The following is a 13449-nucleotide window of genomic DNA, read 5'->3' as shown; positions in this document are numbered from 1 at the left end:
TCAAACTCACTCCATGACTTTTTGGGTCATTTAAGATTCTTGAGAAAATTAATGACAATGCCTTCTGATTAGAAATTCCTCACAACTCTTTTCATATCAATTTATTACGTCCATTTAAGGGAAATCTTCTAGTTTGCCCTGTTCTAGATGACCCGTCTCTTTCACAAGAAGACTCCAAAATCTTAGTCCCTGAATCAATGATTGACCCATGACCACACCACAACCCATACTATTTATCATCGCTACTTGATTAAGTACAAAAATCACTCTATTGAGGAAGCATAGTGGCTCCCAGAATCATCGTTGTCCACCTACCGTGCCCTCATTACTACTTATCATTCACAATTTTCCTTGATTCCAATTTCAAGTGTACAACCTTACCCCCAATCGTGGTAGTATACTATGTACACAGACTTGCCAATTAAGGTAATATACTGATATCCACTCATGTGTACAGACTCCGATTGTGGTGGCAACACACTATCAAGTCTATTGTGGGAAGAAGACTCACTAATTGAGGCATCTTCCTGACTATCAATTGAGGATAGTTGCATTTCAACCTCGGAGCATGTTATGAAACTAGAAATTTTTGAAATGGTATTTTTGTGATATGTTTCATTTATCATGGATATTTATTTTTAATTATTTGCTGCATGGTTAATGACATACTACAAGGTATTGGTCACACCGTGTTGGGTAGATAGTCATTGGATAAAATATTTGGCATGTGTTTTTTTTTAAAGATCAGTGGTGCACAACTCGATGAGGGGTGCATATTTTTTGGCAACATTATATTTATGCGACATTACATTTTGGTAGTATATTTATGACCGTTATTGTTTTGGATTTATGGCTCTCATTATTTTGTAGCCAAATGGCAACCAAGCACAGTTGTTCATATGGTTTATTTACCCTTAATACATGGACCAATTTATTTAAAGTTATAGCAAGGTTCATGCGTAAAAGATAGACTTTTTTATTTTAAAGAGCAAGGCCTAAAGTGAAGTGTAAAAACTATTTTTGGCTCACAAGTAATGTAAAAAGATATTTAAATACACTTGCTTAAAAGCATGAGCTGTCAAGCAAGTGGGGAGATTTAACCCATTTTGGTGTCGTTCATGTTCTTCTTCTTCTTTCTGTATTCTAGCAAGTTGGATATATTTTTATGCTATGGTTTTGAACAAGCAATTAGAAAGAGAGAGACATGGGGATTATTCTAGTTATTTTTGTGTAAGAGAATCATCACCCTCTTGCAATAGTAAAGGAAGGTGGCAAGTCATTTGAAGACCTCTGTTCATTCAATAGTTATGTCTTCCTTACAACTAAGGCAACATGCATTGCTAGAGGAATACTAAAGGATGATGGAGAATGGGTTTCATGCATGGAGGAAGCATCTTTTGTACAAACAAGTTTATAATTAAGATATCTATTTATAATAATATTGTTGTTCTATGAGCCTTCTTCTCCTCAAATATTATGGGAGATATTTCGAGGGTGAGGATTTCTTGCACAATAAGCATAGGTTCCATTTAGTGAAATCCAGTCTTTGGCTGAAAATTATGCATTTGAAATGCTTCGTGCATTGGGATGTACATTGAGATGAACATTGGTTGACTTTCTTGGAATGCCTCAACATGTCATAGAACATTTGAACCCTCAAGAGAACACTCTACTCCTTGAAAAGAAAATTTTTGAAATGATTAAATAATAGAAAATATCCAATGCAATGGAGACCACATTAAACCATTTTACCCTTTGATAATGTGTGCTGTAAAGGTGAGGTTTTCTTCCTCGATGACCTAGGAGGATCAATAAAGACATATTTGTATAGCTGTATGTTGGCACGATTGCATGGGGAAGGGCATGTTGCTCTAGCTACTGTATCCTTAGGCATTTTCGCTCTGCTATTGGTGAATGGTCAACAACACACTCAAGGTTCAAGATACCATTAGAATTGGACAATTGTTCAACTTGCAACATCTCTATGCATGGGCAACATCTCTATGCATGGGCAACTTATAGAGATTTTAAGGATTTGTAAGTTGATTATTTGGGATGAGGCTCCCATGATGCATGAATATGATTGTGAAGCATTTGATAGAACCTTAAGAGACATAATGTGTTTGGATAAGCCATTTGGTGGAAAAGTCATTTTATTTAGGGGAGATTTTAGGCAGATTTTGCTTATTATTGTGAAGGGTAAGGGGGGAAACATTTTGCTTATTATTGTGAAGGGTAAGGGGGGAAACATTGTGAATGTGATGTTATGCCATTCCTTCTTATGTAATTACATAAAGGTTTTAAAGTTGACTGAAAACATGCTAATAGCCACATGACACAATGATGAAAGCAATGAGTTCAAAGGAAAGGATCATGAATATTGGCAATGGAACAAATTATGGTAGTGATAATAACATTGTAGAGCTTTACAAAGTTCATTAGTGAAAGACTTGATCGATTTGGTATACTCAAAGTTGAGTATATCACAACAAATTATGATATTCCATCTTGGCTCCAAGAAATACTGAGGTCGATACTATGAACAAGACTGCATTGGATGCTATGTCTAGTCAAGCTACATAGTATTTTAGTGCTAATTCAATTGTGGACAGTGAAGAGAACTCTTTTATGTACTTTGTTGAGTTCTGGAACACTCTCACCTTTGGGGGATTTCACCACCATTGCTTAGACTTAAAACTTGAAGTCCCTATTATATTTCTTCATAACTAAAATCCAAGGCGAGGGCTATGTAAAGGTACTTAACTGATATGCAAGGCGTTGAAGGTTTTGGACGAATAAATCATCATTAGGTAGTAAACTTGGGGAGAGTGTTTTCCTTCCTAGAATTATATTTATATGTTGTAAGACAGATCTATCATTCAACTTGAGACGCAGTAAAGAGGTGTGGGATGGAGACAAGCATCGAGCTCTCTAGATAGAGCTTTATCAACCACACAATTTTTTGTTAGGCTATGGCTATTTTTATTGGGTTATAACTATCTATTTATTGACATTAGATGGAGAGAATATATATTCTTTGTTTTTTAATTGATTAAATGATTTATATTCCCCTACCACCTATCATCAAACAACTATGGGATTCGAGAATGGTTATTAATGCAACCTTAAAAATACGTTGAGATAAAAGCCCCATTTTCTCTCTAAACAGTAAAATAAAAATAAAAAGTTTATTAAGAATTCCCCTTAGTACACTGTTTGGGCGGTAGTGACCTAGTTTGTCTATGTATAATAAATAAACCAATAATAAATGTATTAGTAAATCCTAAAAATAATTATTTGCATACTTTTTTATCTTAATCAATTATACCTTTACAATTATGAAATAATCAATACTTTTTAAAGTAAATTACATTATTAATATCAATTTAAATTAACCCCTTTCAAAATTGAAATGAGATTTATTGAGAATCCTTCTCTTGTTTATTACGGAGTCTATGTTAGCTAATAGATAGAAGTTTAGCTAAGTTATTTAGAAAACTACATGATATGAATTGTTATTTCAATCATTCATATTTTTGTTAATGTAAGATAAATATTAAATTAATAATATCTTATTATTTTATTTAAATTAACATCATGAGAACCCCCATACAAATAATAAAGATAAAAAGCCTTCCTTAGTACCCAAGGGCCACCTTCGCTTTGAGCGGCCGTGACCTAGCGTCTCTGTATGCTACCTCAATGGCAGACACAACACCAGGTAAAGAAGGGCAACGCCTGTGTTCTCCCGCTAGGTTTTTGTTTCTTCTGTTTTCCACACTGTTGCTAGGGTCTTGTGCTTTTCTTTGCAGCTCCGATGCTCTCATTCGCTCAAATTGCTGCATCGGAGGAAGTCTCCACCCCTCTCCGAGTGGTCCAGATAGATGGCCTGGTAAGTTTTCTGGATGTGTTTCTTTGCCTTCGCAAGCGAAACCCTAAGACATGCCTGTGGGCTGTTTTTGCCATGTCTACGAGCTTATGATACAGAGAAAGACTACACTAGATGGATCATGTATGGGTAAATCATGTAGTATTGCCACTCCATTTCAACGCAGCAAGTGATGAAGCCATGGGACCAAAGGCACAGAGTCAGAGCATACTGCATGAATGTTCCTGAACCATCTCTTTGAGGGTGTGAATTAGGCCACCTTCACGAGAGGCTGCCGGCTTGGCACTGCTGGATGGACCACAGGGTTTCATACACTACACAGGCAGACAGGCAGGCAAAATGTTGTTGGTCAACTTTTCATAATTTACATCCGGCATCCCAACCCTGCCTTATTGCCACATGGTGAAATCCAGCCCTTGCGAAAAGGGCACAGACACGTACACGTGTTTCAGAAAACGCTTCTCATAAACGTTCCTGAAACATGTCATAAACCTTTCACACTCCTGAAACATGTCATTAACCCTTCATACCAAAATGTACAAGATTAAAAAAAACCCACAGATTCACAGAATATGCATTTATTCAATGCTAAAAAACATATAAAATCATCGGACATTTGGTGGGAAGCTTGCAGCCGTACAGTAGCAGTTCTGCCATGTGGCAGCTTATCCATACAGCAGGGGCCTGTAGGGCATCTCGAGTAGCCATATGTCGTACAATTTTCCTACATATCGGCATTTCGGAGCAGCCCAAAGGCAGGACTTGCATCAATGGTCGGGACAAGTATTGGGCACAATATAAGCACATTTTATAACATTTTTGATGACTTTTATGGTTTGAAAAGAGCTGGCCGAGCCAAATGAGACTTGCTATGAAAATCCGTGTATAAAAGCACGTCATAGTTATTCATAGGCATTCAAAGATAGGGGATGCAGAGTCAAGGCCAAGGGCAAGAGTGGAAGACCAAGGGTGTTGTTACATGCGGCATAGTGGAAATTTTCTTGATCGTGATTAGGTGTGCATTAATTGTTGATTATGGTGAGAGAGAGAGAGAGAGAGAGAGCCGTTCACACCTAGCCGGTTTAGTTACAGCACGTGCCCAGGGGGCCTTGTGTAACATGGGTGCTTTGCGGAAGCAGCTGATTAGTTATCACGATAAAACACCTAACGAGAGTCTTGAACCCATGCACATACTTCTTCATTCAAGATACACAATAGATAAAGAGATGACCTAACCTACTAATGTATTCATATGCATGACTTACATTGAAATAGACTCAATGTTAGCATAGCTCTTGAGCTCTTAATGACTCAGTGATGAATCAATGACCAATGAATGAATGCTATGACCATCAACCATAGCCCTTAGTGACTTTTGGGCTAGTTGCTTGGCCAATCCTAATCTGGGTTGTTTACACCATAATAATAACAATGTTGTCCACACTTGGCTGCTTGTTGGGTGCTTGGACTAGAATACAATGGATTGGCATGAATGCCCTTACACATGAATCTGGCCACGCACTCGACCTGCGAGTTGGCCAGTGGTTAGAAGCATGTCCACGTTGCACCTTGGAAGAGAGTGACATCCACGGGTGCACATGATGCACCTTTGTGCTCCATGCTGTTGATCGGACTGTGGCCTCAACTTCCAACATGTAACCTCCGTCACTATCTCCTTGGCAACTACGAGCACTGAAACTGGTTCCTTTGCCTCTAGATGCTCTGATGGCATGATAGACTCCACGGAAGCCTCGGGAACTGTTGAAACACTCAACTCATCCTCCTCCCCAATGGATTTGGAAAGAAGTGTTTGAACATCAGGTGTTGCCACCTTCTTGATTAATGTGATGACCTCGGAGATCGGTTTGGGAACTGATGGTGGCTATGTACAACTAGAGAAAAAGGCTGTACAACTCCAAGGAAGTGTTCAACGAGTTTTTTGCCAAACAAAGGGAAGAGTTACCATCCATGATGGCCGCATTCATGAAACCAAGTACAAAAGTGGATGCAGTTGTGGTGAAGCCAAAGGAAGTGGACAGGAGTGCCGGAGTTGGCAACTTTCCAAGGTTGAGCACACAGCTTTGCTGGCTCATAGGCCTTTCTATGAACTTTTGCTTGCTCCTTGGCTTCCCGGCTTCTCTCTTACATGCTGGATTGCATTGATCTTCACCTTCCTTGGATGCTCGAACAAACTCTTCCCAAACAACGTTTATGGTTGCCATGAAGAGTTGCTTGCTGCTTTGAATAACATCGCACCCTTGTGAAAAACTTTCAACACCTCATGGTCAAGGCAACGGCGAGGCTTCATCTCCATGTGATGAGCAAGGGAAGGGAAGCTGTACCCCTTTTCTTGACGCCTTTGCCTGAACTTGCTGAAAATTTGCTGTCCCATAGGGACTGAGCTTGACTGAGACTTGACAGGTAATTGTGGACCTGATTTGGACTGATTGTAGCTGCCCACTGGCTGTGCATTTGTTGACCTAGACACCCCCTGTAGGGAGCACTCCTGGCTGGGCTGTTATGCCCGGAAACCCGGTGTACCTGAAGCGCAAGATGGCTGTGTTAGAAGTCATCTCCTGTCTATTTTTATACACCAGGGCCTTTGTTGTGGGTGTGCCTGCCCTTATGAGGTGTTTTCTCATTTTTCCCCGCTCCGTATTTTTCCCCTATTTTTTTTCCATTTTTTTGTGGCTTGGGAGGCAGCCCTGAGATGGTAGGAGGACCCAGCAGCTGGCCGACTGGCTGCATATGCTGGTCGTGGAGAAGCCGACTGCTCCCAGCTGGCCGACTGGCTGCATATGCTGGTCGTGGAGTTTCAGGACCAGTCGGCTGCTTTTAGCACAGGCCGACTGGGTATTTGGGCCATATAAAATGGCCCCCAGTCCCCCATTCCATTTTGTACTATTTTCGGGTTCTTCTTGTGTATATAGAGCAGAGTTACACGCCTCTATCTCTCACACTCTTGTGCTATGATTTTCTGTACTACGTTTTGCTCTTGTATTCCCAGATCTGGTTATCATCTTCGCTGCGTATTCTGACATGGTATCAGAGCCTAGGCTCTAGAAAGTTCTTGGGATTTGTGTGAGCAAGAGAGGGATTGTTGTGTTGTTGATTGGTGGACTGTTCGGGACTATTCGGGAAGAGGAGAAGCAAAAGGACGGCGGGCTGATTTGCTGGACAGCCACTCGCAGGTGTTAGTTCTTCTTTGTTCCCACCTACCCACCCTTTTTTCAGTGTACATCCTCGCAATGGCAGATCTGTTTGAGATGGCCGAGAGGCATGTGAAGATCCCGACACTCCCCACGTTCTCGGTGGACCGTCAGTTGGACAGAAACAACTACGGCATATGGAAAGTTATGATGGAATCTGTTTTGGAGGCTAGACAAAGCCAAGAGGGTGCTAAGCAAAGGGGTGAAGGATTGAGGTCAAGGGCAGGGTATTCCCAGCCAAGAAAAGGTCCCAAGATTGCTGTATTTTCTTTCAGATTTCTCATCATTCTAATAAAGCAAATACACCATCCGTGGTGGGGGCCCCACAGAGGGTAATTGGGACCCAATACTATGTCCTCTCCATCTCTCCCTCTCTCTCTCTCTCTCTCTCTCTCTCTCTATTTTCTGCACATCTCCTTTCAATTTGTGCGTTAATTTCCGTCACGAAAAGAGTGCTGAATTCTGAGTTTTGAAGTTATCGATTCTTCTCCAAAGCTTCCGCATATTACAAAGCCATATCCACAGCAACGAGAAACACAGATCTCAGCTCTCAAAGACTTCTCTCAAGTGCTTTCCAACGAAGTGAGGCTCCAGAACCAATCAGCCCCGTCTCAAACTTGAGAGAGGAGGAGGCTGGACAGCAGCAAGACAGTCCAAGAAACCACCAAGAACCTCCTACTGGAAGGGCAAGGACTCGTGGAGGAAGAAGGAGAAGTACAGCCACTTGTTTGGCAACACCACATGCAAGAAACTCACCAACAACTGATGCAGGGTAGAAAACACAGCGAACAAACTCCAACGCTTGCCTCTGTAGAAGAAAACACAGGCAAGAACCTGGCTGGCTTGCCTCTATAGGAGAAAACGCAGCCAAGAAACTGGCCGGCAGTAAGAAAAGGGCTGGTTGGACCAGAAAACGCAGCAGATTAGGGAAACGCAGCCACTGTTTTGGACTGATCTGCAGCCAGGAGGAGCTAGGGCAGAAAACGCAAGGCACAGAAGAGATGGCGGGCAGATTTGCAGTAGATGGAGCAGCCTGAACCTAAGTGAGTGATACCATGTTGGATAATGCACAGGCGGAAGCATAAACAAGATGAGAGAGAGTAGAGAGAGCTTGTGGACAAGATCACCTTTTATATTAGCTTGAAGCTTTACAATGGCAATTGGCCAGCAAGAGAATGTTGAACTTGTGTAAGGGAATGGATGAATGAAGTGAGAAATGGGGGAACTCCTTGTATATTGCATGTATAACCTGGCCGACTGCACTAAAGCAGGCTGACCAGATCATGACCTACTAAATCAAGGAGTAATACATAAAATGTCCTAAAATAGGTACAACCCCAAATACACTGAGATGCATAAGTTCTAACAACCACACCACACCACACAAACACATGCATATATACATATGCAATCTGTACATATGTATGCACACACATGTAGGCTTGTATATATGCATGCCCATTGCCTACACGAGTGTACAGGCACACATATGCATGCACATGCACATGCATGTGCATACAGATTGTTTTTAGTTGTTGCAGCAGTTGATGGTTGACACATTACAGCCCATTATGTTTGATTAATTTTAAGGAAGAGTGGAGTCACACATTGTTGGTTTCATGTTTGCTATACTACGAAAATAACTAAATGGGCAATGTAATGTGCAGGTGGTTTTGAAGATCATAAAGCACTGTAAGGATTTCATGCCAGCCCTTGTGACAGGTCAACTACTTGGCCTGGATATTGGCAGTGTTTTGGAAGTCACAAATTGTTTTCCTTTTCCGGTAAGAATCATGTTTCCTTCGATTCGTTATTTCTTTGAACTCAGTGCACCTGTCACCATCTTATCAATCATCTCACACTCACTCTTGTATGAGCATTGAGTGGCCCTTTTGCAGAGTCGAGGTGGAGAAGAGGAGGAGGAGGTTGAGGCAGATGGTGCAAATTATCAGCTTGAAATGATGCGCTGTCTGAGAGAAGTGAACGTTGACAACAATACAGTGGGATGGTATGTGTCCAAAACTTCTGTAAAGTTTGAGAGATGATCTTATTTATTAGTAAAGACTGCCTACACAGCATGATGACCCTCCAGCATATCAGCCTCAAATTGTCCCAACAAAATAAACAGCTAGCCACTATGGTCCTGGGCTTTATATACAGAGAACTGGGGAGCTACACCTCCAAACAAAAGAAAACACATTTAGAGTGATTTCCCAAAGGATAAAAAAGCTAGGGTACCCAACTGCAGACTCAGAGATCAGTTCTGTCGGAAGCATTAAGCCCCAAATGCTAGCCTCCAAGTATGAACAGGGAACAAACTTAGGGCCGATCAAAGCCTCTAATCTGAGAGACACACAAGGCAGTCAACCAGTCCATCACAGCAAGAGTCATAGTCTACTCAGGAGAACATTAAAGCCATCAGAAGACCATTTATTTCTTTGTACAAGAGAAATAATGTTGGCCCTGCATATATAGCTATGAGTTCTTTAGGGTCCACTGCTTGAATATCCTGGGTCTGAGTTGTATTTGGGTTTAGAGTATCGTGGTCCCATTGGCTTCTTGGCAGGGCCTTGGGCCCCAGCTGTGGAAACTTCTGTATTTCTTGTTATATATGTCTTCAGATTACCTTTCAAGTGTATCTTTATCTTCCATGATTTGCAAATTAATATAAACTCGTTCGAAAGAGAACTACTTAAGCTCCAGGGCTAGTAGGTTGAGATCAGGAGGATGCTCTGCAAAGCAGATGAAATCATACTTGGATAAAAGAATGTGTCACATATCAGTATCGTGTGGAGATGTGATCTTCTTTATGTGTGGACATCTGTTTGTGTTTCTTAGGTATCAATCCACATTCATGGGTTCTTATCAGACAGTTGAGCTTATCGAAACTTTCTTGAACTACCAGGTACTCTTTTGAAGTATTTTATATGTTGTTTATACTCCATTGGACATGGTTTGACAGTGATTGAGCCAGGAGGGCTTAAGGATATCCTATTCTTTCAATTATATTCGACCTAGTTTTCAACACATGCACCATCAAAACATCTAAAGGACCTTGTTGGAAATGTTTGGTTAGAGTCTTCACATATGTGATCTTGCTTATTGAGAGCAACTTATGTTTGGGTGCTGATGAGAACATAAGTGTTGCTTTGCTTACTCAGCTTTGAAAATTAAATGGTTTCTTCTTCTCTCCCTCTCCCCTCTCTCTCTCTCTCTCTCTCTCTCTCTCTCTCTCTCTCACGTGCACGCGTATACACATGTATGTGTGCATCCCATCCTCTTATTTTTAGTTTAGTTTCAGTTCATAATTTTTGATCATTTAGATATTCAGTTTCTTCTTCTTTTCCCGCTTTTTCCCCTTAAATTTTTGTACTTATTATAAGATTTCTTAGTGTTTTTTTTTTCTCTTTATTGAGCTACTGTTACATGCAACTGTGCATTTTTGGCCTTGTATATTTTGGATTTCAGTAAAATAAATGTGATCTGTAGATAGGCGTTTTCTGTGAGCATCTGAGCAGTGCCGTTGAACACTAGTGCAATTTGCAATCATTTTGTCTTAGCAAAATATAAGGGTCACACAATATGGTATTTTTTTGATGTGTCCCTGTGCTGTTAATAACCTGTGTGTAATGCTTCAATTAGGTCTCAATCACTTGAAAACGTTAAGCTTTTTTTGGTTACTCTTTATGAGACTTAGTGAAATTTGAGTAAGAACTTTGCCTGGGCCCTTTAAAAAAAAAAAAAACTGCTTATGGTTCAGGTTTGCTGATCTGGTTCACTGAAGCTATTAGTGTGTCCAATGGTTTCTAAACCTTGTTTATTTGGAATTTGGCAGGAAAACATAAAACGCTGTGTCTGTATCATCTATGACCCACAACGGTCGGGGCAGGGCGTGTTGGCCCTGAGAGCACTAAAGCTTACAGACCCTTTTATGGATCTGTACCGCAATCAGAATTTCACTGGAGAGAAGTGTGTGCTTGATTATTTAAAGTGGTGACTTTTGTTTCTTTTGATGCATTTCACACGCCATTATTTACTTGGTCACTTTTTCAGGTTGAGAGAAAAAAACCTTACTTGGCAAGATATTTTTCAAGAAATTCCGGTGAGTTCAAGCCCAAAAATTGCAAATTATATACACATCATATATTCAGTCGTTTAGTTTTGACATAATCTATGTTCAATATGTTTTGGTTTCATTGTATACTAATTATATCATTTAGATATTACTTGCATCTCACCATATGCAATGCATTCGATGGTTTGAAACTATATTACATCACACTAGTGTTTTAGTACTATACTTGATAGAATTCTCTTTAAAATAGATCTAATATAATAAATCAAATGCAGTCCCATAGTCAACCTCTCACTTGTTTTTTATGTATCTGATGTCCCCCAACTTTGTGTTTCTACAGGTAAAGATATCTAATTCTGCTTTGGTTAGTGCTATAATGACAGAGCTTGAGACAGACTCTCCTGCCACACAGGTATGACAGGCTGTAGCCTGTGATTACATTGTAGCTACTCTTTCTTACAATGCCGAGGACTACTTCATTCTGTGTAAGAAAGTCTCTGTGCATTATTCTTATTATGCATGACTGACTTTTGTGTAACCTTTACTTGTCTTCAGTCGGACTTTGACAGGCTGGTCCTATCGACCAACCCATTCATGGAAAGGAATCTTGAGTTCCTGATTGAATGTATGGATGACCTGTCTATGGAACAACAAAGGGTATTCTAAAATTCTGCCCGCACAGAGCTGTACAAAGCAATTTGCTACTTGAAATTTTTCGTAATCGCTCCTTAACTCTGGTCAATATGTGTGCTGTAGTTTCAATATTACTACCGTAATCTGTCAAGGCAGCAAGCACAGCAGCAAGCATGGTTGCAGAAAAGAAGGTACACTCTGTAATTGCTAAGAGTCCCTTACATTAATTCAGTTTTGTTTGGAAGATGTTGTGGCTCTTAGACTTGTTTTTGGACTTGTCTTTGCATTAGAACTGAAAACATGGCAAGGAGAGCAATTGGTGAAGAGCTCCTTCCAGAGGAAGATCCGAACAATCCTATCTTCAAGCCTTTGGTTGAGCCTTCCCGTTTGGATGGTTATCTGATTACAAACCAGATCTCCAACTATTGTAGTCAAATCAATGGGTATGCAAAGCTGTTTAAATGTTTTTGCTTTGAGGGCTACATTATTTTTTGCATTATGCCTGGGTGAATGAGAAAACATGCTCTTTGTGGCGCCATGTGAACATCATCAGGTTTGCTGGGCAGAGTTTCATCAAGATTTACACTATGGATGCCATCCATGAGGGTTAGGCTGTTCATGGCTTATATCTACCTCCAGCTCGTAATTTCAGGGGAATTTGATGAGTTTATGTGATAACACGGCCTTCTGCCTCTTTGTCCTTTGGACGCACATCATCATCATCACCATCAGTTACTTCCTATTTGGTATTCGAAGCTTCTGATGTTTTTTGTTGGAGAGTAGTATCTTACACATATTGTGATGGAGTTAGTACTCCTGCCCCCAACTGGGGAATGTGATGCAGTAGCCACTCCACCGTCATCTCTAATGCTTTTCTAACGCAGAATGTTGCTTTGGCATGAATGAAGGCAAGGATACATGCCTTTTTTTAACACGAATTTGCCAAAGCTACTCCTTGAAGTTTTGGAGTGTCAATTGTTTTGGTACTCCATTATCATCTTTGTATTCTGGCTCCCATGAGTAGAAAACTTAGTGGTGAGAGTCTCTCCTCCCAAGAAGGTTTAAAATGCAGTGAAAAAACCTTACTCGTCCTGTTGTGACTAATGTGGTTTTTAAGGAGTGAATTTGTTTGAAATTACTTTGTTACTTGCTCTTATGCGTCAATAGGATCTGTAAGCCTGCTTCTTGTCGTCACAGATGTTACAGCAAGATGTTTTGCGAACTGTTCTTAATAATGATTGAAGCCTTGTGATGGAATCTGAATGCTTCATAGTTTTTTGATGTAAGGGACTTGTTTGCGCTTGAGAGAGAGAGAGAGAGAGAGAGAAAAGAGAGTTTTTAACGTCTATGAGACAAATCTGAATACAACACGTCCGTGTCCTGAATATCATGGAAAGAAAAACTGAATTGAAAAGCTAATCCTAGTCATCTGCAGCTCATTGTCTAGCATGCTATAGATGTACAATCATGATAAGTGGTATACTACTAATTCCACCCAGTCAAGATGGTGGGGTGTAGTATATCATACATGGGGCATGGGGCAAGGACTATCACATCTGTTGTGCCTTGGTGTAGCCTCTCGACTCTCTCCTCAATAGCTCTGCAGTATCATGCATGGATCTGGGCATACTGGGCTTGATGGA

The 13449-nt window shown here is 40.5% G+C and overlaps 1 protein-coding gene across 1 annotated transcript; it reads left to right on the top strand.

The window, feature by feature from the left end:
- The first annotated feature begins 3613 nt into the window (after positions 1 to 3613).
- Positions 3614 to 12907, top strand: LOC147630475 (eukaryotic translation initiation factor 3 subunit H-like). The gene is made up of 12 exons (XM_086810353.1): positions 3614 to 3721; positions 3813 to 3892; positions 8766 to 8882; positions 8997 to 9106; positions 9937 to 10003; positions 10934 to 11067; positions 11152 to 11200; positions 11514 to 11585; positions 11729 to 11830; positions 11930 to 11997; positions 12097 to 12249; positions 12360 to 12907. Exons 1-12 carry the CDS (start codon positions 3703 to 3705, stop codon positions 12415 to 12417), a joined length of 1029 nt encoding a protein of 342 aa, XP_086666479.1. The 5' UTR covers positions 3614 to 3702; the 3' UTR covers positions 12418 to 12907.
- The last annotated feature ends 542 nt before the right edge of the window (positions 12908 to 13449 follow it).

Source organism: Cibotium barometz, chromosome 16, assembly GCF_041138505.1.
Source record: "Cibotium barometz isolate CiBa-2024 chromosome 16, ASM4113850v1, whole genome shotgun sequence".
NCBI classification, from domain to species: Eukaryota; Viridiplantae; Streptophyta; class Polypodiopsida; order Cyatheales; family Cibotiaceae; genus Cibotium; species Cibotium barometz.
The sequence above is the reverse complement of the archived record's forward strand: the minus strand, read 5'-3'. Positions and strand labels throughout refer to the sequence as shown.